A 25,319-nucleotide genomic window follows, 5' to 3' on the forward strand; every position below is an offset into this window, starting at 1 on the left:
GGCTCTATTAAAATTATAGCTGATGATGCTGGAGGGGGCGCTGTCATGAGGTAAACGTTTAGTCTCGAGTACGATATGTAGCGGAGGATGATGTCGAACACATTTCACTAGAGGAGACGGCGCAACGCAAATGTTGGGTGCGATATCGGTTTTACTGGAGAAGCAAAGGTCGAGCATTCGGTCATTCTCATTAACGATGTGGTTGAATGGCCGCAGCAAGTTGAGATTATAACCATCGAGCAAGGTAGTTATGCTAGCGTGAAATGCTGAAAGTGCGGGATCAGCAAATAAAAATCCATCAGAAGTGGCACACCAATTCAAACTAGGGAAGTTAAAGTCTCCAACAACCAGGATTTCGTCGATGGGCAGCGCTTGATTAGATGGAATTTCATGCAATGACTCGATATGTGCCGTAATCAGCGACACATCACGACATCGATCCGGAGGAATGTAAATCACGCAAATGAAAAGCGAGAAATCAGCCAGTTGAACACGAACCCACACCTGCTCGACACAACGTCCCGGTGTGCTCTCAACCAGTTGAGCTTTTAAACGACGATGAACCGCGATGAGCACTCCGCCTCCTATGCTCTTCGAACTCACTAACGGAGATGATGAAACCGTTTGAATGTTGCAGTTATCAACGTGTTTCCGCCCAGAAAATAAAGAATTGGCGGGTTCGTATCCGTCTTCGCGACGACGCTTGGCAGTGAGATAAATCAGTGTTTGTAACACTCTTATCGTTTTTCGTCCCGGTGTGGAAACAGATACTTTGCGGGTAAGACGAGATATTTGCAGGCTATTTTTCGAAATTTCGACCTTCAGCTCAGCACACACCGATTTCATTCTCTCGGAAATCGCCGAAATCGCACATCCAACAGAAGATATAGACTCCCGGAAACGAGCGAGTTTCATCAATTTGCAGCACTGATCACACATCCAAAACAAATTGGAGTTTTCAGAAAGTACCTTCAAGAACGGTCTGTTGAATCCGGCACACTTCATGTGGACCACATGATTGCAAAAACCTGAGCACGAAATGAAATCCTCATCAGAAATTACGGTTTTGGCACACCGATCACATGCATTGGTCATATCGCAATGATCTGAGACAGATGACATTGAAACACAGATGGCGCTGCAGTCACGTAAAAGCTCTGGGAACTGAATGTCTTACTGATGTGTTGACTATGATCAGTTATATTGTGCACTCAATGAATCACCAACGGCTGCAAAAAACTGATCGAAAAACACTCTCCAAGCACTGCACTTCAGAACCAGATAGAAGCCAACCAAATTAGCAACCGAGTAGCGCACCACAAACAGAATATAAACGTTCAATAACCAAAAAAAAAAACAATAATTTACTAGAGCTCACGGCACAGTAACAATGGTGGTAAGTTGTTTATAAATTGACTCATCACTCTTCAACGAAAACATCGAAGTGCCCCAAGGTTGAGTATTTGCAATTACACTTTTCTTAATCGCAATGAACCCAATATTCCAAGGCATTAAAAGCAACCTCTACATACTAGTCTATGCCGACGACATCATCATCGTATCAATCGGAAAAACCTCAAATTTATCTGTAGGAAAATTCAAACTGCAGTAAAAAAAATCGGCCAATGGGCGAACTCTGTCGGATTTTCTATTGCACCCCAAAAATGCGCCATTGCACATTGTAGTAACACTGACCATATCGCTGCAGGAAACTCAGTTCAACTTGACTGCATCAATATACCTTTCAAACGCTTTCCCAAAATACTTGGAATCACGATCGATAGAAAACTCACCTTCAAAGAGCACTCCAAGAACCTCAAAAAGGACTGTGAAAGTCGCCTACGGCTTATCAAAACTATAAATTGCAGCCACCCCAGATGGAACCGTATAACAGCCGTCAATATAAGTAAACCCTTAATCAACAGCCGAATATTCTATGGCATCGAAATCACGTGTCTGAATCGGGATGTGATGCTAAGGGCACTAGCTCCTCTCTATAACCGCTTAATCCGGCGTTCGCTGCCTGCTTAGATAACGGAATATTACCGTTTCAATGGCACCCTGATATCATCATTTATAAGAGAGTTTCCTACAAAGAACAAAAGGCAAAAACCGGGCATTACTCACCATTGCCAAAGACCTATACCTAATGTATAGTAACACCAGGATGCCGAAACTTGCTAAGTTACACCAGGAGCGTCGTCATGAATGGTTCATAAAACCCCCCGTGTCGACACCAGTTTAACCCGCACCCTCCGGGCAGGAACATAATCAACCATAGCCCGAGCCCTCTTCTACCGACTAATCGAAGAGAACTATCCTTATCATCACCAAATGTTCACTAATGGATCCAAACTGAACGAACGAGTCGGAGCTGGTATCCACAGCGTAATATCAAACAACATCTTTCGGCTACATTCAAACTGCTCAGTTTTCTCGGCCAAAGCCGCAGCAATCCTCCACGCCATCGAAAATAAACCTCCTGACACCCCAAAGATAATTCTATCCGAATCCCTGTCAGTGCTCACCACCCTGGATGCAGGTAACTCACTTAATCTTTCTATCCAAACAAAAGAGAAACACTACAACAACCAGACAGCAATCTGTTGGATGCCCATGCACACGGGCATCCGAGGCAACGAAAAAGCGGACACACTCGTAGCGATTGGACGGTCCGGCACCCACTACTTCTCCAGAATGGTCCCAGCTACGGACCTCGTGAAAAATTTCAACTCAAAAGCTACAAACCATTTCATAACAACCTGGAGAGCATCCACTGGTCACATTCAAAATTCAAAAGATGAGCTCAACAAATGGATAGATAGAAGCAACTGGATGGAGCAACGAGCCATATCTAGATTGCGTAGCGGACACTCCAGAGTTACCCATGCACAAATCATTTAAAATTGTAAACCACCATCCTGCACCATATGCAATGTTAGAATCTCCGTTGAACACCTTCTCATCAACTGCCCCGAACTCGATGTACTTCACAGGCACCATGGATTGTCCAACTCTATCCGTGAGGTGCTGAATATCAACCCGGATAACGAACATGGACTTCTCAATCTACTCCAAGACGCCAACCTACTCCAATGTCTGTAACATCCACACAAACGCATGAAATGCCGGGCTCCCAGAAGCTCTGTGATCAACACCGTAGCCCAGGTCCTGCCACCTTAAGAAATAAACAACAAAGGCCACGATTGCAAATCCACCAGGCACGGAAAACCTAAAAGAAATAAAGCGAATCAATACCAACCGGCACTCCACTCAATAATTACACTTACGGATAGAAATAAGCAGCTATGCAGGTACCAATACACAAGTATAACCTACCATCCTAAGCCAACATATACGCACCCAAAACAAATACACCCGGCCACCTAGATGCTGAAGCAGCAGCAATCTAAAATACACAACTGTCCACTGCAATGGTAGAACGATAGAATACGTCGCAATAGCACATCTAGCAAAGCCAGCACACACACTCAACGAAACAGAGTCTACTTAACAAAAAATTAAAGCTAATTCATCATTCCAAGGCTCTGATACTAAAAAAAGCCGATTCGGCAAAAATCAATCACTCCAATCACTGATCAATAAAGCCGGCCGAACCTTCACACATCCAATTTCCCATTTCAAAATAACACCTCTATCAAAATGGGCTTCTTTTCATCGAGCGAGGAAAATACACAAGAAGTCCACGGAAACCATCTGTTAACAATAATTCGAAATCAAAATGATCACACGGAACAGCTGACAAAACAGTGGTCGACCACCACTATTATAATAGTGTTACTATCGGTAATAATTCTTTTTCTCGCAATAAAAAGCGTGTTGAAGGCACTCCGCAAAAGATGGATATAAACAGGAGTTAAAGAGAGCCAATCCATGGCCAGTATTCAACTTATCTAATACTGGAGAAGTACCATCAGCGGTCAACGTTCACCGACAGGACCTTGCTGCCGTTAGCCTGGCATCAGCAGCTTAACACCGTTCTACGAAACAGTTCGGACCGAAAACCACCCCACTCAGCACATTCCACAATCAACATTCAACAGCTTCATGCACAAATGACAGTATTGGACACAATTTTTGAACTGCAACCAAAAACCCTATATGTTAAATGTCACTTGCCATCTACCCTACAACCCAGCACGGATAACGACATCTACCGGGATATCAAAAAACTTTTCCAGATAATACATCGAAACCTCATCCAACTTAGTCAGAAGCAAAACCATCTACAGCTGCATATTAACTACACAAGCCATCAAAATAGGACTCAAAATTCAAACTCTGTTAAAAGACACGTAATTTATGATTCCCCTCTTGTATCCCCACTCCTTCACTCCGCCGCTCAACACAACCATACTACCACGGTGAATGATCAGATGGTTAAAGTCGAGGTAAAATAAACATGCAATAATAAAAAAATTATATATATATATATATATATATATATATATATATATATATATATATATATATATATATATATATATATATATATATATATATATATATATATATATATATATATATATATATATATATATATATATATATATATATATATATACAACAATGTTATGACGCCAACTAAATATTGGATATTTATTTTTAACGTAATGTGGGTTTCGAAATAGTAATTGGGTACGAATGATAGTTTTCAAATCGTTGGTAGGTGATGGTCAGAACGAAGATAAGTATTTTTTGGTTGAACTCGAGACTCGAGAGTAGTCGTGAGCTGAGGCAGCGACGTATTGGTAACCTTCGGTTTTGATTCGCGATTAACTTGTTTCTGTGCGTCAAGAGTAGTCGTTTGTTCTATCTCTTTTTGTTTGCTCACATAATCTTCAAAATATGGATGAGTAGACAGTCGCTCGCAGGACCAACGTTTAGCAGGGTCTTTATCAAGACATCGCTGTTGAAAATATCGTGTTAAATGTTATATGGATATTTAATAGTTGTGCAAGAAACATACCTTAAGGAAATCCATCATAGCAAGACTAGATAGTGTTCGTGACGGCATTTTGGTTTCTAATGGTTCTAAAGTTGGAGGAACCGGTAGTGTTATGCCCTAAGAAAGATATTTCACATTAGCTGAATTAACGAAAATTGATATATAAATATATATATATATATATATATATATATATATATATATATATATATATATATATATATATATATATATATATATATATATATATATATATATATATATATATATATATATATATATATATATATATATATATATATATATATATATATATGTTCTTCTACGACATTTTTTTTTATCTCTGTAAAAAATTATCAAAGTTTTTATTCATTCCAAAATAATGTAAAAATATCTTGTATTTGACAATGTGAATGTAAAAATTTTTACAATGGTACTAAACTTGGTCAGAATCCGCCGCGTTCAAACAAGCAGAGATTTTAGGGATCAAATGTAAACCAAGTGTACTGGTGTTAGTAATTTGTTTAGTAAGTTGTATATTACTTTTTTTTATTTAAAACATATTTTTATTCAGGCCTATTTGCGTACAAGCTTTATGTGGCAGATTGAGACGATTTTGAAATAATTTTTTTTGAGTTGGATCTCGTTGTCACCCTTTTTATAGGGGAAGAGGAGCTTCCATTTCCCTCCTGCGAGGATTGTGGGGCACTTCGTTCGTGATTCGTCTCGTCATCCATTGCCGCATCGATGGAATTGTTGTCGATTTCCGTCTTCTTTTCGTTGCTAGTTGCTGTAGATGCACCTTGTTGTACATCGGTTGCAATGGCTGGTTGGTTGAAGGGTAAGTTGTTAACTGCAGCTGGTGTACTTTGTTCTATAGGAGATGATGATGAATTCGTTGAAGGGGATGCTTTATTGTTGTTGGCGGCTGTCACAGGTGTACTGGGGTTGCTTGGGATTGGTGTGAAGGAAGCATCGTTGTCCTTTGGTGTAGTTGTCTCCTTGTCCAGTTTATCACATGGCTTACCGTAGTGAAAAGCTTTCTGGCAATATTGATATGTGGCCATCTGATTGTCATAGGTAACAAGTGATTTGCATGGAATTCTTGTATCTTGACCAAAAATCACATAAGAAGGTAAAGCCTTCTTCAAGTGTGTACGTAATAAACGTACACCATTTTGAATACCGCGGAAAAAATTCTTCCACTTTTCTTTTTCGATAGAGAGAATCTCTCCGCATTGGGACACACTTTTGCGAATATATGAATAGGTGTCGCTTGAGGGAAGATCATGCACACGCACTTCTATAGCACTATCTTCCATATATACTGGAATGTTGTACTTAATGTTCTCGTGCTCCACATAGTGCACATTGTTATTGTCTTTTGCGAATTGAATTGCGCACGTTTACTGTCAAGATGCATTTGCTTCTTAAGCAAACCTTCAAGTTCTCGTATCGAAGGTCGAATTTTGCACTGCCTGAAGTCAACAACAATTGTATTCTTTCGTGTCGGCGGTAGCTTCTGTTTGTTTGGTTCACTCATTTCACTACACAATACTGTACTTGGTTTCTCCTGTCCCAAAACGTAAGTGGTTTTGTTTTATCGACTAACTTGGATGAGATGTGAAAGCGAACCGTGTATATTGCTCAGTTTTCATTTAGTGCATATTTTATAGATTAATAAAAACAATTAAAGATAGTTTTGAAGTCATATAAGTAAAGGTAATGGATAACAACAGTCGAAGATCTTGTTTGAACAAAAAGAAGGTGGGTGGGTGATGAGAATACAAATATAACTAACATGAATCTTTCACAGTTCAGTATGTAGATAATCGGTTGATTGTATAAAGTTTACAACTTTTACTGCTTTGCTTCCCGAATTGTAACGAAGCTTCTATACTAAAATACGACTTATAGACAACAACCACATTCTACCGTACAAAAGTAAGGTAAAAAGCAAATAAGAGTAAAATAATACAAATATAACTAACATGAATCTTTCACAGTTCAGTATGTAGATAATCGGTTGATTGTATAAAGTTTACAACTTTTACTGCTTTGCTTCCCGAATTGTAACGAAGCTTCTATACTAAAATACGACTTATAGACAACAACCACATTCTACCGTACAAAAGTAAGGTAAAAAGTAAATAAGAGTAAAAAATACAACAAATAATGTCATAGTAGTTTTTTATGTGAATTTACATTTTAAGTAGAGGAACTTATGCGGTTACTATCCTTCAGAAACTAACAATTTACAGAATTTTTTTAATGTTTACAACTGTTGAGTACTTTTAGACATCATTTATTTATCTACAGAAGAACCAACATTTCGGAACTCAACCTGGGTCGTCAAAAGGTGAGATAACTAATTCCTCACAAGTTCCTATCTCATGCCTCTCCTTAAGTCTATGATGACATTTGGTCAATAGAGCGGCGTCGACTGGGTGCTATCGTCTTATGCCGAATTTTGGTGCGAAACGCCTTTAAAATAAAAACCCATTCCACATAGTAATGTCCATCGTACTATATCGCACCATATCATTCTGTTTTTCCTTTCTCATATAAAACGGCTATTCAATCACTGTGAAACCCGACTTTTTAACCGCAACCCGGAAGGCCGAAAGTTTTATACCATTCAACTCAGTTCAACTAACTGAGCAAATGTCTTTGTGTGTATGTGTGTACGTATGAAATAAAAATATGCCTTCTTTTTTCTTGGAGATTGATGAACCGATGTGCACAAAACTAAATTCAAATAAAAGTTTTTTAGTTTTTTTACGGCTGGCTCGCAGGGCCGGACACCAACCTCCTAAATTTCCGGAGGAACATAGTGCACAGTTGAACTTAGAGTCCTTCACTGGCACTCGGACGTCGATTCTTCGCCCCTAACATGGGAAACAGACGCTGTTGTGAGCCGCTCCTAACCTGGAGAACAGACGCTGAGGCTTGCAGAAGCAAACCTCCCATTCCCTGTCAGCCTACGACTAAAGTTCCCACCGGGATTGGTTATCCGATCTTCCCTAATGTTGTTCGCAGCTCAGCCGGTTCCGTGGGGAGGTAGGGATAGGAGTTACTGGGAAGAGGCTGATGACCTCAATGGGATCTGTGTTGCGCGTTACTCAGCATTTACCAACCTTTATTGTATTATATTAGAGTCTATTATACCATATTATAAAAGGTGATTTTTTTGAGGTTAGGATTTTCATGCATTAGTATTTGCTCAGATTTTTTGAGGTTATGATTTTCATGCATTATTATTTGCTCAGTATGCTTTGACATTTCATCATGAATAGACTTACTAACGAGCAACGCTTGCAAATCATTGAATTTTATTACCCTAGAAAAGTTGGCAGAAAATCCGCTTTTTTATCGACAAATTTTGTTCAGCGATGAGGCTCATTTCTGGTTGAATGGCTACGTAAATAAGCAAAATTGCCGCATTTGGAGTGAAGAGCAACCAGAAGCCGTTCAAGAACTGCCCATGCATCCCGAAAAATGCACTGTTTGGTGTGGTTTGTACGCTGGTGGAATCATTGGACCGTATTTTTTCAAAGATGCTGTTGGACGCAACGTTACAGTGAATGGCGATCGCTATCGTTCGATGCTAACAAACTTTTTGTTGCCAAAAATGGAAGAACTGAACTTGGTTGACATGTGGTTTCAACAAGATGGCGCTACATGCCACACAGCTCGCGATTCTATGGCCATTTTGAGGGAAAACTTCGGAGAACAATTCATCTCAAGAAATGGACCGGTAAGTTGGCCACCAAGATCATGCGATTTGACGCCTTTAGACTATTTTTTGTGGGGCTACGTCAAGTCTAAAGTCTACAGAAATAAGCCAGTAACTATTCCAGCTTTGGAAGACAACATTTCCGAAGAAATTCGGGCTATTCCGGCCGAAATGCTCGAAAAAGTTGCCCAAAATTGGACTTTCCGAATGGACCACCTAAGACGCAGCCGCGGTCAACATTTAAATGAAATTATCTTCAAAAAGTAAATGTCATGTACCAATCTAACGTTTAAAATAAAGAACCGATGAGATTTTGCAAATTTTATGCGTTTTATTGTTTAAAAAAGTTCTCAAGCTCTTAAAAAATCACCCTGTATTATATTATATTATATCATATTATATTATATTATATTATATTATATTATATTATATTATATTATATTATATTATATTATATTTTATTATATTATATTATATTATATTATATTATATTATATTATATTATATTATATTATATTATATTATGTTATATTATATTGTATTATTTTGGATCATATAATATTATGCTCAATTGTATCGATATCAGAGTATCTTACAAGTGAATGACTGGATGTATTACCACTCTGAGTCAATTGGGGGAGCTTTGTGTTTCCTCCTGAAAGTCTGACATGAGTAAGGTGCACACTTCTAGCAAACCATAATTCAGGTTTAAGCTGGTACAGCGAATTGTTTGTACTGGAATACTCCGGGAGCTCAAAACCCATTTTGGGATTCTTAACAGCAGTAATATGAAAGCTATCTGATAATCAAAATCGGATCTACTGTAAGTCTATCTGCATCTACTGGTAATGCCTTGAACTGATGGTGGCTTTACACATATATACATACAACCAAAATTTCGGACCAAGACTGTATTCTAGTACTGGATTCAAGAACTAAATTGAAAATCTGAAACAGGCTCAGAATTCAGTTGCAAAATTCAGGTTCGGAATCCAGATCAAGAATTTTGGCTTTGAATTTAGTTCGAGAATTAGGGAACTGAACGCATTTTAAGAATCTAGGTACGAATTTATCTCTAGAACTGAATTATGAACTTGTTTCTCCAACCCTAATAAAGGAACTGAATTCAGTTTTAAAAACTAGTTCCAGAATCCATATTCCGAATTTAGTTCCAGAAAGCAGGATATGAATTCATGAAATTTATTCAGAAATTAAATATGAGAAATAAGCTCTGAAAGTAATCTCAGCAAAAAAATTCTGATTTACAAGTCAGTTCTAAAATTCAGATTCGGAGTTAAGATCTTACATTTAGTACATATCATATTCTGAATATTAAAGCTTGCTTCAGATAGAATTGGAACAAAGGCCTTTGCCTGTATTTCAGTTATTTATCATTGAATTCAAGATCTTTTTTTATACCAATGTAGCGATTTCTTCATACTTTTAAGAAAAAAATACGGATAAAATTATTCGTCACGGTTTCCAAGGAATTCTCGAATTTTTCCTGTAACTCGGCTCATTAGGCGGCGTACACCTTCTTCATCCATCGTTTTAGCTATCTTATTCCACCAGGTCGTTATCTGATTGATGTCTTTGACAACCTTTCCCTTTGCCTTGAGTCTCCTCTTCATGATTGCCCAGTATTTCTCAATAGGACGGAACTGGGGGCAGTTGGGTGGGTTAAGGTTTTTCGGAACAAACTGGACCCCTTTCTCTGCATACCATTCTTGAACGACTTTGCTGTAATGACAGCTTGCCAAATTAAGCCAAAACATTACGGGATGGTCGTGGGATCGAAAAAACGAAAATATCGTTTTTGGAGACACTCTTTTTGGTATAGTTCCGATGTCATTGTCTTATTTGTAACGAAAACTTTCGTTTTTTTTTACCACAGCTGCAAATGCCCTGCCAAATCATAAATTTTCTTGCAAACTTGTCGGCAAAAACAAATTTAAATTTGGCTTGCATATCCCTCCGAGTCGTTGCCAAGTAAAATTTTTGACCTGGGATTTGGCCGAAGTCAGCCTTGACATTGGTTTCATCGTCCATAAGAAGACACCCGTCGAACTTGGTCAGCACCTGGTCATATAGTTTCCGAGCACGAATTTTGACCACACTATTCTGTTGATTTGGCTGTTTGCTAGCTCGATACGACTTGATTCCTTCCCGGAGTTGAGTTCTCCTCAAGGTACTATGGGCAGCACCGAATTTTCTGGTCAAATCACTGTCCGACAGATTAGGATTCCTCTTAATCGTCTTCAAAATCTTACCACGCAGTTTCCGGTCGACAGTTCCACTCCGACGATTGGCTTGAAGCTTCCGAATCCGTTTGATAACGCGCCATACGGTATTTCTGAGTAATTTCAGCTGTTTAGCTAGCCTAGATGCAGACCACAATGGATTTTCCAAATAACTGTGCACAATTTTTTCTCTTCTTTCGGCTTCCATGTTGATTGTTTACAAAGTACAGTCGATTTGCGGAATGTCAAAAATCATTTGTGAAGATGACAAAATTCCCGACACGTGGGCGCCAAGAACTTCCAAATCCGTCCACCAGGAGCGCCACAATATAAGCAAAAGTTTGTTCCAATTCTAAAAGAAGCAAGCTTTAAGATATAAATAATTCTGATGCTGAACAGATATTGTACAATTTCTTGATTCCTTGGATAAAATAACAAGAAAATATCAAGTGTCTATATGACAGCACAGCAACATCCAGCCAAGATATGATGATAAAATTTGTTATTATTTATTTTTATAGCGTTAAGTTTCTCTACGATTCTGCTATTTCGGTTGAAGCGATAAACTTTTTCTCATTATCAATCGAGCTCATCTTAGGAATTAATCTTAAGCACTCAAAATTTACCCTGGAATAGTTGTCAATTTCTCAGGCGAAACGACCTACCATGGAATTTCATCCGAGCTTACATGACACAAGAGCAGAGCATACCAATTAAAGCTTCAAATCGTTTTATGGAACTTTTCGTCTGGCTGTCTATCAACTACCTACCTCTAGTATGCTACGCATAGGACGATAATTTCGCTTCTATTTATAGTTTCGCGTGCTTCCAACAGCTTCGCTTTTACATCGATTGACCAATCAGAGCGATGCTTTCCCTTCGATATATCACTTATCCCTTCAAAACCGTCGTATATGGCAGGGAAATCCGGTATACCGGAGATTTTTCTTCAGTGGGCAAAAGTTCGATTTCATGCTCTCCGATCTCGAGTGGTACAAATTGCTATTATAGCAGAGCTGTTACCAGGAATTACAAAAACTTTTCGATAAATGTGATTGCGTTTCCCCATTCTAATGCGGAAATCGAAAGATGATTTTCGCACTTAAAGATATTGATGTCTGATTGAAGATATCTTCTCAGACAACAGAAGGAGGCGATAAATAATTGAAACTGAAATTAAAAAGAGTAAATCAGATCATCCTGATGTGGTCTATCTTAAAATTGTTCTTACCCAGAAGGAAAAGCTTGTTGAGCAAGAAGATGTTGAAGCAAAAAATTTGTTTTCGAAATATGTTTAACTTCTTTCAAAATCACAATTGTAAGCAATTTTATTTTTACTTTAACATTTTTCGTACATCAGAGACTATAAATTAGCTAAGGACATCGAGAAAGTATCACCTGCATAGTGGTGTAATGCTTTGCATGAATATCGCGCGGTTTAGTTTTCAACTTTGCGTGGATTACGCGCGTTTTGGTTGTCGACTTCGCGTTTAGATTTTGAAATTTTTCATAACAACCCTGAAGATGACCTGAGTTTTTGCTGCATTGACCACAATTTTCCAGCTTGTAAAATATTCAGTTAGAGCGTCCAGACCTATCTGAGGTTTTGGTGGAATGCTCTATCTGCACGATTTTCAATAATTTTAATAAGATACATCGGAAAATTATATTGATGCAGTTTAAAAACCAGGCCGTCGTGCCACACATTGTCGAATGCCTTTTCTTTTCAATATCCAATATTGCCATGGCAGTCGTTTTGGACACTGATTTGTTTTTCTGGATGACGTTGATAATCCTTGTGGGTTGGTGGATGGTGGATCTTCCTTTCCGAAACCCAAACTGTGACTCTACTTTCCTCAGGAACCAAGCTGTCTGATTGGTCAACCTCAGCTACGCTATCAGCAACGGCTCTTTCATGTAGACTAACAATGTTGAGTCCTAAATTGTGAGAACACACAAACTGCTGGCCTAGCGCATTTGCCTTCTCTACTGGTGTGATTAAAGGTATTCCTTCAGCTGCGTCCTGGAATGACATCAGAGGAGGAGTAGGTTTCGATATTTTTTACTCACCTTCGTTAAGAATCAGAAGGGTTTTGAATATAGGAGATTTTCTCAAAGCTTTTGCTGGAAGTTCCTGTTGCGATGCTCAGTTGTTCTTTCCTGGATTATCCTAGTTAAGTTGTTATAAGAGGTCTTCTTATCTGGGATGCCAGTTCGTTGATACTGCCTCCGGTAGATATTCGAAGTCGGATGAGTTTCTTGGTGACACTGTCAATTTGAAGAGAGAAACTCGGCATATGTTGTACTGGAACCGTCATATCACGAGCGACTGCGATTGAATGCTAGAAGGATGATAGGGCCGTGGACCCAGTCGGTGCGATAATAGTTCCTCCGAGGTTGAAAAGGCACTGTTTTTAGTGAAGATCCCAACGTTAATATTACTAGAAAGTGGTCCAAAAAAAGCTCGTTGAAGACAACCGAAGAGCTGTCTATGACGATGTTGCTGATAAATATATCCAAAATGGAATGAACTCCCGATCTGTAAAGTCGCGTTGGTTGATCCGGAGTGAGGATGTTGTACTGTCCAGCTTCGTAGTCTTTGGCAAGCACGAATCCGTTTCGATTCTGTCTTTTGTTTTGTTATTGGAAATAAAAATTTAAATTTCAGGTTTAAGATGAGTTTCAGTTAAAATAGCAATATCGCCATTCTTCTCTTGAAGAAAATCGAACAATTTAGCAGTTTTGCTCCTGAGTGAGCAAGCATTCCAATTTACTACAACCAACTCATTATGTTGCATATTCGATGATGAATTTTCCTAAGGCGTTGATTTGATCTAACCGCGTTCTGCAGTTTCGTAGTTTTGTTGTCATTATTTAAAAAATGACGCTCAGTTGTTCAGCGGAGAATCATCCTTTGCTTGTGGTTGATTATTGCCCCTTCCAGAAGGGATTTAGGAGGAAGAATCTGTTTGAGATCCAGCGGCTGAATCTTTTGGATAACTGTGAGGAAGTGGCGCAAATTTTAATTATCCCTCTTCGGTGGGAGCCGTGGAAAGTTAGTTTCATCCTTCTGTGGAACATTCTTGCGCGTTGATTTCTTACTGGATGCCTGTTGTCGAATTTTTGTGAACTCAGCACGTTTGGGACACGATTTGCTAGTAGATGGATGGTCGCCATCACAGTTCACACATTTTTCTGCGATGTCATCTAGTAGGCAATCGTTGGTATCCTACATCCTACATTCTGCACATTTCCCGCACCGACTTTTCATGTGACAATTCCTCGTTCTATTGCCGTAATTCAAACAGTTCGTTTCATTGTAAACACCATTACAGGCTTCCATTATGTCGGGTAGTCCTCGATGTACAACCTTCATAGGTTTGTTGGCGGCAATATCGTGTGTGAAGTATTCCGCTTTGGTCTGCTTCAGGTAACATTCCACTGCTTTGTAGTGGTTCAAAGCCGGAACAGTTATTGTGTAACCTTCAGTACAAAAACGTATTGTTTCATATAGTCCTTTGATGATCAGTGTGTTGAAATACAAGCGTAGAGTCGGTGGGAAGCTCTTCAGGTAGAAATGCGGCATTTTTTTCCTTCTTCTGCAGTTCGTCTTCTACATCAACTGGCAGATCAGCATGTTCTTTTTTGAACAATAATATTACACTTCGTTTTTCAGCACGAAATTGTAAGGCCCCAAATAAAAATACATGCTATACGAAATACGAAATCATTCCCGTTGTACATTGTATCCGTTTACTCTATCATAAGAGTTGCTAGTATTTTCATCTTGTATATAAATAACAAAACAAGTTCATGTATAATCTAATACCTGAAGAAAATCGATAATAACTATTTTAAAAAATAGATGCAGCATCCGGCTGTTAACTTTGTTTTTCATTACCGAATAGGACACATTCAATTAATGCAATTAAACGATTCAATTTTCATTATCATAAGTTAAATAACAAAATAAAAACTATCATAATACCTGTTTAGTTAGGTGTTTTTTTCTAAGGAGGAAAAGTGTGTAAAAAATGGAACTGACCCGATCAGAGTAGATAATAAATTTAAAAAACAAGGTGTTTTTGTATTTTATCGGAATTCATCAGAAATCTAAAAAAACTGTTACTAACACATGGATCAATAGGTCCCAAGACTAGAGCAGAGATGGCGCTCGTAGTAAACCAGTAATCATGTCTTTCTAGAGTACTAACATTTGCTTGAAACGGGTCATAATTTTAATGCGATCCGACCAGAAACAGCTGAGTTATCGAGGTTGGAGTAAAGTCGTTTTGTAGTTTGTTTAAAAAATGGAAAAAACCGAGTTTCGTGTTTAGATAAAACATTGTTTTTTAATGGGAAAAAACACGGTGCAAGCGAAACAATGGATTGAAAAATGTTATCCGGATTCTTGTCCATCAAAAGCAACGATTTGTGGGTGGTTCGCCGAGTTTAAACGTGGTCGTACCGACACAAATGACGCGGAACGCTCGGGTAGACCTGTGGAAGCCGTTACACCCGAAAATGTGAGTAAAGTGACAAAAATTATAATGAAAGATCGTAAAGTGAAGCTCCGTGAGATTGCTGATATGACACAGATATCACATGGAAGTGTATTTACTATCATTCATGTAAAATTAAGCATGATAAAGGTTTTTTCCAAGTGGGTGCCGCGATTGCTGCAATGCACCCTGCCACAAGTCGATGAAAACATTGAACGAATTGGGGTTTGATCTGCTTCCCCACGCCCCATACTCGCCAGAATTAGCCCCCAGTGACTACTGGCTCTTTGCTGATCATAAAAAAATGCTCCAGGGAAAAAGATTTGGCTCAAATGAGGAGGTCATTACTGAAACTGAAGCTTATTTTGAAGCGAAAGATAAATTTTTTTATAAACATGGTATTGAAAAATTGGAAAAACGTTGGAACCATTGTATCACCCTAAAAGTTGATTATGTTGATGAATAAAAAAAAATTTTGCAAAAAAAATGTTGTTTCCATTGTTAGTCTCGGGACTTATTGATGCATGTGTTACAAGTATCAGGTGTACAACTTTGCTTCCCGCGTTTTTAATGTGGAACACATTTTTGTTTTCTATATAGGGGTGCAAATTAGAAACTCAAGAAAAATATACGTAGAAATGTGGTCAGGTTTTGAACAATGACAGCTCAGTGAATTTCGTATCAATTATTAATGTTATGTCACCATTTGATTGAAAACATTTCTACGTATTGATTTGAATGTTCATAGCCATGTATTTTTAATTGTATATCATTAAAATGTTGATTAATAGCTAGTAGTGTTTTATTTTGTCTGCAAAAAATCTCCGGTATACCGGATTTCTCTGCCATAGTCGACGGTTTTGAAGGAGTAAGCAATATATCAAAGTGAAAGCATCGCTCTGATTGGTCAATCGGTGAAAAGCAAAGCTGTTGGAAGCACGCGAATCTATAAATAGAAGCGAAATAATAGCTAACGTTTCAGTTCTACGCGTAGCATGCTAGATGTAGGTTGTAGCTAGACAGCAAGACAAAAAGGGCCATAAAACGGTTTGAAGCTTCAATTGGTATGCTCTGATCTTGTGCCATGCAAGTTCGGATGAAATTCCATGGTAGGTCGTTTCGCCTGAGAAATTGACAACTACCTCATGGTAAGTTTGGAGTGCATAAAAATAATTTCCAATTTTCATAAGATGAACTCTATTGAAAATGAGAAAAAATTTATCGTTTCAACCGAAATCGCAGAATGGTAGTAATGGTAGAGAAACACTATAAAAATAACTGCTTGCATACAAAACTTGAACACAAGCTTGGCGAAGAGAAGCTTAAATATCGATATCCGTATCGCAAGCGTGTAAAAACATATAATTGCATACATTTGGGCGATTGATGCAATTTCGTCGGCTACAAAACAAATACAAATCACGACAAATAGAGTCTATATTCTGGGTTCGCGTGTCCGGTGCTGGTTCCTAATAAAGATCAATCTAAGCAGACTCTCGTGCATTTGCGAATTCAAAAGTGTGACGATTGATTGAACTATTTGATTGTAGATCATTAAAAATTTTGGTTGCCTTGTTCCACATCAATGGCTCGAACAACCCAATAGGGCTGTTCCTTGTAGTTTTTTCCAAAATTGAAAGCTTTATTGCGAAAAAGTGCTTACAGATGTATTATTCAAAGTATTGTCCGTCGCTAGCGACAACTTTCTCCCATCTTTCCGGAAATTCTCGGATCCCGGTTCGAAAAAAGGAGTCCTTTTTTGACGCTATCCACGAAGCAATACATTTTTCCAACTCTTCGAAGGATTGAAAATGTTGATCTGCCAGGCCGTGTGCCATCGAACGGAATAGGTGGAAGTCAGAAGGGGCGACATCTGGGGAATACGGCGGGTGGGGCAAGACTTCCCATTTCAGCGTTTCCGGGTACTTTTTGACCACTTTTGCGACGTGAGGCCGAGCATTGTCGTGTTGGAGGATGACTTTGCCATGTCGCTCTTGATACTGTGGCCGCTTTTCTTTTAGGGCGCGACTAAGGCGCATCAGTTGCGTTCGGTAGCGATCTCCTGTGATGGTTTCACCCGGTTTTAAGAGCTCGTAGTAAATTGTTATTCATCTTTGAAGGTTTTTTCTCTTCCACCATCATGTTTGTCTTCGACATCGAAATCACCATTTTTAAAACGTTGAAACCACTCCCGACACGTTCTTTTACTCAGAGCAGCATAACCGTAAGTTTATGAAAGCATTCGATGCACTTCAGTTGCATTTTTTTTTCGAATTGTAACAGAAAAGTAAAACTTCCTGCAAATGGCGAAAATTGGGCACATAAACAGACATTTTCGAGCGTGAATGATACGAAAACAAGAACAACTGTCACTGAAACGGCGATGACAATTCGTTAGGTACTGTACACACTCACTTTAAAGGCATTATCAACTATGTATTTTAACCAGCCTCAGTCGGTACAGCCACCTATCGGAAAACGGCGGAAGCAAAGTTGTACACGTGTCTAATAATTTATTATATAGAAGCTGAAAAACGAAATTTAAAAGTGAACATGTTTTTTGATACTTACTTTGAAAAATTCATTTTGATTAAATATTGCTAAATGCCGAGGTAGAAGATCACCCAAGGTGCGCCGTATTAGATAAAGTTGATCCACATCGCTTCTTCCTGGCCAGAGAGCGTCACCACGAATGAGTTCTGCGAATACACAGCCGATTGCCCATACATCTACAGGCGTTCCATACTGAGTATCACCAACTAGCAGCTCTGGAGCTCTATACCAACGTGTTGCAACGTAGTCTGTGTAGTTCTCTCCAGGACCTGAAGATAATTTTATTCATGTTTATGAAAAAAACAAAATGCCATGATTGTCTTACTTAACATTCGCGCGAATCCGAAATCGCATAACTTAACTTGCCCTTGTGCTGTTAGTAGAATATTTTCCGGTTTTATATCACGATGTAAGCATCCTTGTTTGTGGCAATATGCGACTCCTTGGATTGTTTGGTAAGTAATCTGTTTGGTGAGATTATCGGGACAGCCCTATGATAAGGTCCACAAATTAGTATTTTTTTTTATATTTATGCCTCATACTATGGAATTGAAGACTTGGATTTAAAAGTAAGATAATCGATATATTAAAGTAAATCTTAACATATGAAAAGTATGACTTTTTCCATAAATTCACGGTAAATTGTAGTTTTTACCTGTTTAGCAATGATTTATCGTTTTGTTTTTGAAAAAAAAACATTACTGAAGACGTAAAAAATTAATATTTTGGATGACAATTAAAGAAAAGAATTCTTTGTTTTCTTTTAACTGCTGAAGGCTCAGTAATCAAAAATTTCGATTCGTTTCATTTGTCTAACATTCAATGAAGGTTATGCCGAACATACTGTAGACTTTTTGCTGACAATCTCGGTAATAGTTGACGTTTGTCAAATTTGAGATTTCCGAGACTCCGCAATTTTTTTCTTTTGCAATGATGATTACCGAGTACTTGGCGGATCAAATCTCGGTGATTATTCTGCCGAGATTCAGCGACAAATTGAAGGATATCATGTGGTATTTTTTTAATAACCTCAAAAGTCACAGAAGTCTTAAAATGTTTGACTCTTGTACCATTCCAAAAAATAACAACAGAAAGTGGTGAGAAATTAACGACAAAAAATTGGTGATATAATTTGAAAGAAATAATAAGTTAATTGTCGTTTTGCCAACCAAGTTTATTATTTCTTATCGGCCCGATGCTCATTATAGATGTATGTTATGTTTTAATTATCTGTATTCGTAGTGTCAGTAGAATCGTAGCACCAGCTATGCAATGGTTCTGTACACATTGAATTGGCTGCGAAATCTGTTGTAACAGAAGGTCACATTCCACTACAGGAATGTAATACAAAGGCTTTGCTTTATCTGTATCAGGCGCTGCAACTATGGGGGCAAGGCACTTTTTGACCCCCCCCCCTATAATTTTGCTGAAGTGCCACGCCAACCCCCCGCCAGTATTTTGGCAACTGGAATAAGTGAATCACTTTTTTTCTGCGATCCCTTTAGTTTATCTCGGTAGTCGTAAATATTTCTTAACTAATTTATTACAATTATAATATTTGAGTGTGTTATTTTTTCTGTATATTTAGTATAATAATCTAAAAATTTGTATAATTTGTAATTCCTGTTTATATACCATCAACTTATTTCCGTTGGCTTTATAGAGAAATTTGTTGAGCTAAATGAAATGATATATGATTTTTTTTCAATATTATATTACAAATGGATGAATTGTGGTTTGATCATTGTGCCAATGATGACGTTGAACAACATCTCGAAGAACGAATTATTAATTCTCGGAAAATCACAAACTATTGGGAGTACAATTTAATTCGATCCGTTTTTGCCTTTCTCATATAGAAAGGCTATACAATCACCACAAAAACCGACTTTTAAACCATTCGACTTAGCTCGACGAGCTGAACAAATGTCTGTGTGTGTGTTTTTTTTTTAAAGGTGAAATGCCTTTACGCACAGAGTGTGGGAGTCTCCACAGGTCTATCACTGGAACTACCCACTAAAACACCTTGGATCTCCAACCCTACCTCACCGGAACTACCGTTAGGTATTACGTCGGTGTGTATGCGTGTGTGTGACAAATATTGTCACTATTTTTTCTCGGAGATGGCTTAAGCGATTTTCATAAACTTAGATTCAAATGAAAGGTCTCACAATCCCATACAATGTTCTTGAATTTCATCAAGATCCCAGTTCCGGTTCCGGAATTACAGGGTTATATGCACCAAAAATGTGAAAATGATGTCACTCACTCTTCTCGGAGATGGCTTAACCGATTTTCACATAAATAGATTTATATAAAAGGTCTAATGGTCCCATACAAAGTTCCGGAATTTCATTTGGATCCAACTTCCGGTTCCGGAATTACAGGGTGATATGCATAAAAAATGTGGAAATAATGCAAAAAAAAGTGAAAATATTGCAACGCACTTTTCTCGGAGATGGAAGTTCTTAAGATGAATATTAAAATTTTCATTCGAATCAAACCCCTGGTTCCGGAGATAGGGTGCTCAGTAGGGTGGGATAAAATATTGATTTCAGCTCCATCAAACTTTTCGTGTTTCTTTTGGGTCTCATAAGCACCATGCAAAATTTAAGCTTGATCGGAGAAACTATATTTTCGCGCCCGAGGTTTAAAGTTTACTTGGGATTTAGTATGGAGAAATTCATTTTTTACAAAAAAAATCGGCTGGAGATCAACCTATAAACTTCAAAAATCAGTGCATGTGTGATTTTCGTAGGAAATTTATCGAGGAGGAAAACCTTCGAAGACCGCAAAACAATCCGACATTTGGAGAAAAAGTTTTTAAAGGAAAACCGACACAAGGTCCAAACAATGGCTCATTCTTTAATACATCTAGCACCACTGCTGCTAGTGGCGGTAATTAGGCTCTCTGACAGCTCACTTACAACCACAAATGCAAATGAGATTGGTTTGTTTTCATCAGGAAACGCATGAATTAAACACGATTCAGACGATCAATCAACTTCGGTCGACGTCCAGATTAATTTATGAATTATTTTAGCCGAATATTGCTCACGAATCCGACGTTCAAATGTTCCGTGAACTTGACGTAGTGTCCTTTCAGATTAATTGCATACTATTAATGTTGTTGTTTCGTAATCGTTCCATGCAGGTGATAGTCGCATGATGTTGCGTGTGAATCGCTTTTACATATTGTTTTGTTTTCATCAGGAAACGTGTTGGCCACCCATTTTTCAGTAGGGCCGCCATTCATTTATCACCGGGCATAGAAACCTCAATATGATTTTGCTTTCTTTTATTATGCTATAACGGTTGATTTGAGTTGTTTTATGTCTTCACAAAAGTTACTCAAAAGTCTAACTTTTCAATTAAAAGAAATAGGTTTTTGGAGTCTTCTACAATATTTTAGAAAAACTCAAATCCAATAACTCTTGCGATTATACAAACTCTCTATCACTTATACTTTAGAAGATGCAGACGATACTATTTTATGCAAACAAAGACATAATTTACATAAATATTTGTGTCTTTACAGTACGGTTTGGAGCATTGTTTTTTTACTTAAAAAGACTCTTTATTCTAAACTGAGTAACTATCGTCAAGACATCAAACAACTCAGATCAACCGTTATAGCATAATATCAGGTGTACAACTTTGCTTCCGCCGTTTTCCGATAGGTGGCTGTACCGGCTGAGGCTGGTTAAAATACATAGATGATAATGCCTTTAAAGTGAGTGTTTACAGTGTCTAACGAATTGTCATCGCCGTTTCAGTGACAATTGTTCTTGTTTTCGTATTATTCACGCTCGAAAATATCTGCTTATGTGCCCAATTCTCGCCATTTGCGGGAAGTTTTACTTTTCTGTTACAATTCGAAAAAATGCAACTGAAGCGCATCGAATGCTTTCATAAACTTACGGTTATGCTGCTCTGAGTAAAAGAACGTGTCGGGAAAGGTTTCAACGTTTTAAAAATGGTGATTTCGATGTCGAAGACAAACATGATGGTGGAAGAGAAAAAACCTTCAAAGATGAATAACAATTTACTACGAGCTCCTAAAACCGGGTGAAACATCACAGGCGATCGCTACCGAACGCAACTGATGCGCCTTAGTCGCGCGCTAAAAGAAAAGCGGGCACAGTATCAAGAGCGACATGGCAAAGTCATCCTCCAACACGACAATGCTCGGCCTCACGTCGCAAAAGTGGTCAAAAAGTACCTGGAAACGCTGAAATGGGAAGTCTTGCCTCACACGCCGTATTCCCCAGATGTCGCCCCTTCTGACTTCCACCTATTCCGTTCGATGGCACACGGCCTGGCAGATCAACATTTTCAATCCTTCGAAGAGTTGGAAAAATGTATTGCTTCGTGGATAGCGTCAAAAAAGGACTCCTTTTTTCGAACCGGGATCCGAGAATTTCCGGAAAGATGGGAGAAAGTTGTCGCTAGCGACGGACAATACTTTGAATAATACATCTGTAAGCACTTTTTCGCAATAAAGCTTTCAATTTTGGACAAAAAACGGCGGAAGCAAAGTTGTACACCTAACAAAAGAAAGCTAAATCATATTACCATCATTAGCAGCAGTGGTGCTAGATATATTAAAGAATAAGCCATCTTCGGACCTTGTGTTGCTTTTCCTTTAATAACTTTTTCTACAATTGTCGGATTGTTTTAAAGTCTGTGAAGTTTTTCTTTCTCGTTAAATTTCCTACAAAAATAATATACGCACTGATTTTTAGAGTTCATGGGTTGATCTCCTGCCGATTTTTTTGGAAAAAGTGAATTTCTCCATATTAAATCCCATACAAACTTTAAACCTCGGCAAGGATGGCTTTTATCGTATCAAAGAACGTTCGCTGGCAACTCTTCACCGATTGAATCAGTGCCATCAAAGAGAGTTGGAAATCATCGCAACAACAAAAAACCCGCCATGGCTCATTTAACATAGAATCGACACCAGTGCGAGAGCGAATTTCTCTCGATGACATTTCTGAGAATCAAAGGTTAGCACGCTGCTGTGGGGATCCTCTCTGAAGCAACAAACGGTTGCTTATTCTCGTTTCGCGATCCGATTCTATACAGCAGTTGATAATTGCGATAGAATCATTTTACTATTGCCGCTTATTCTAACTATGTGCATATAATCTTTGTATAAGTTGTGTCTATGAAAATGTATGTGAATGCTCCACACAAGGGTTTTGAAATATTGCAACCTAGTATGAGAATCATCAAGTCGAATCATCGATTCGATTTTCTGCGATAATTGTCAACTTTCGATTCTCTCTTGGTAAATTCCACACAGCGGCGATCATTATCAGACTGCATTTTTTTTAAGGGCCGAGAAATACTCAGAGTATGAAGTGGAGCGAAGGAATGTAGAAAAATTCTCTCGCGGTTCATGCATTGAGAGACTCGAGTTCTTGTAGCATCGTCTACCGGATTGAAAATGTTGTATACAATATAGATAGCAATATAGCAGCTTCTGTGAAATTTTCGGCAATCACCAACACTGAACCTCGGGCGCGAAAATATATTTTCTCCGATCGAGCTACAATTTCTCATGGTGCTTACGGGAGCCAAAAGGAACACGAAAAGTTTAGTGGAGCTGAAATCAACATTTTGTCCCACCCTAGTGCTTAGTATGAAACCGTCAATTTCAGGAATACTTGGTTCATAAGATACATTTTTATATTGGCTAGTATTTTTTTTCTACTTTGCAGACCATGAGACTCTGCAATCAAATAAACCATTGATAGTCTCATAAATGATTTGCTGAATTTTATCCAAGTCCGACAACCGAAACATTTTTTTTCCAAAATCAAATCGTCATAGAGAATCGTAAACAAATGTGTAGGTCATGGTTGTAGTGCATGGTTCAATGAACCGAATGTCACTATGCCGATATCCAGCTTTCGGTTCCGGAAGTACCACTCACTTCATTTTCTCACATATGATTGAATAGATTTTTACTAACTAAAATTCAAATATAGTGTATCAATGTAGTAGTATTATGCAACATATATCTTCCAAACTATTTTCTGAACTTTTTTAAATTGTAGTGTTTCGGGAAAGTTCTGCTGTAATATACAGGAGAAAATGAAAATGAGAAAGGCATCATTACACCACTGGGTGAATTAAAACATTAAACATTAAAAAAGATTTAAAGATCAAAGTAATTTTTCTCGCCTCTTAGGCAATTTTCGAATTACGGACCTGAGTGACAAAGTTTAAAAGGTCCTTAAACAAATAAAAAAATTAAAAAAAAAATCGAATTTCATCTCGAAAAAATGTCTTGTCTTTTGAGGTGACCCAAGTTTTGGAAGCAATGTGTTCAATCATACTATCTGTTACTTTACGAGGTTTAGACGAACAGGGTTTTCCGTTATCACGAAAAGTTCTATAATAATGATATTTTCCATCATTAAATCACACTCGAATACTATGGCCATTTAAAGGTAATTATCACACTAACGGTTTTTTTAATGCGCTTTTATATTAGGTGTAGGTAATCCTTCATACCATAGGTAAACTTTTACATCAGAGGAAAACAAGAAGACCGCGATAACCTATTTTTTTATATGTGGACCTGTTTTTTTTTCAATATGGCGTTTACTCCCTTGTTGAAACCTGTGATTTTAATAAACCAGTGATTTTCCGTCGATTAGTTTTTTGTAATATCTCGAAAACAACTGCTCGCATGGTCTTGATGTCAAAAAATAATTTAATCAAAAATTTCATAATGATTAAAACAAATAATAAATTCGGCGATGGAGAATTAAGACTAAATTATAAAATAGCGTATTCTCATGAAATATCCATTTTCTCGATTTTGTTCATTGTACGTAGCTTGAAGAACAATAGTTGATTGCTCTGACACATTTATTCCTATAAAAACATCGTTTTTCGAAAATCAACGAAAACTTTTTCTTCGAGAAACTTTTTTATAAAAAAAGTCTTTTATGAAAAAAGTCTTACGATCTAAAAAAAAAATTTATTTTTGATTTTTCGAAAAACCAGATTTTTTTCAGTGTATGTTTTTTTACATGTTCAATTGATTGTCTACAATTTCTTCTTAGACAAAATTTTTGTTGAAACTATAGATTTCAAGTTATAATTGTTTAAAAATAATGTTGTTTTAAACACATACGGCCTTTTCAAAAATTAGTGTTGAGTGAAAAAAAATCAGTGAAAAGTACTTTATTTGCCATACCGATCACATATGCAATGTTTCATGCTGATTCCGCATGGAATTGCTCAAAAGCTTCTTTTTCAAAACATGTTAATCGTACTTTAACCGAATAACATATGATATT

At 37.8% G+C, this 25,319-nt stretch overlaps 1 protein-coding gene across 4 annotated transcripts in view; it reads right to left on the reverse strand.

Annotated features, from left to right (window-relative positions):
- Nucleotides 1-4,612: 4,612 nt before the first annotated feature.
- The window catches only part of LOC131440614 (cyclin-dependent kinase-like 1), an 85,196-nt gene continuing 64,489 nt past the window's right edge, over nucleotides 4,613-25,319 (reverse strand). For all 4 annotated transcript variants that reach the window (XM_058612054.1, XM_058612053.1, XM_058612052.1 and 1 more), the window contains 4 exons: nucleotides 18,326-18,491; nucleotides 18,019-18,269; nucleotides 4,991-5,086; nucleotides 4,613-4,930 (listed from right to left, as the gene is read on the reverse strand). In XM_058612054.1, the coding sequence (XP_058468037.1) occupies nucleotides 4,676-4,930; nucleotides 4,991-5,086; nucleotides 18,019-18,269; nucleotides 18,326-18,491 (768 nt within the window). In that variant the 3' untranslated portion in view covers nucleotides 4,613-4,675. The remainder of the gene's footprint in view (nucleotides 4,931-4,990; nucleotides 5,087-18,018; nucleotides 18,270-18,325; nucleotides 18,492-25,319) is intronic.

Source organism: Malaya genurostris, chromosome 1, assembly GCF_030247185.1.
Source record: "Malaya genurostris strain Urasoe2022 chromosome 1, Malgen_1.1, whole genome shotgun sequence".
Classification (NCBI taxonomy): Eukaryota; Metazoa; Arthropoda; class Insecta; order Diptera; family Culicidae; genus Malaya; species Malaya genurostris.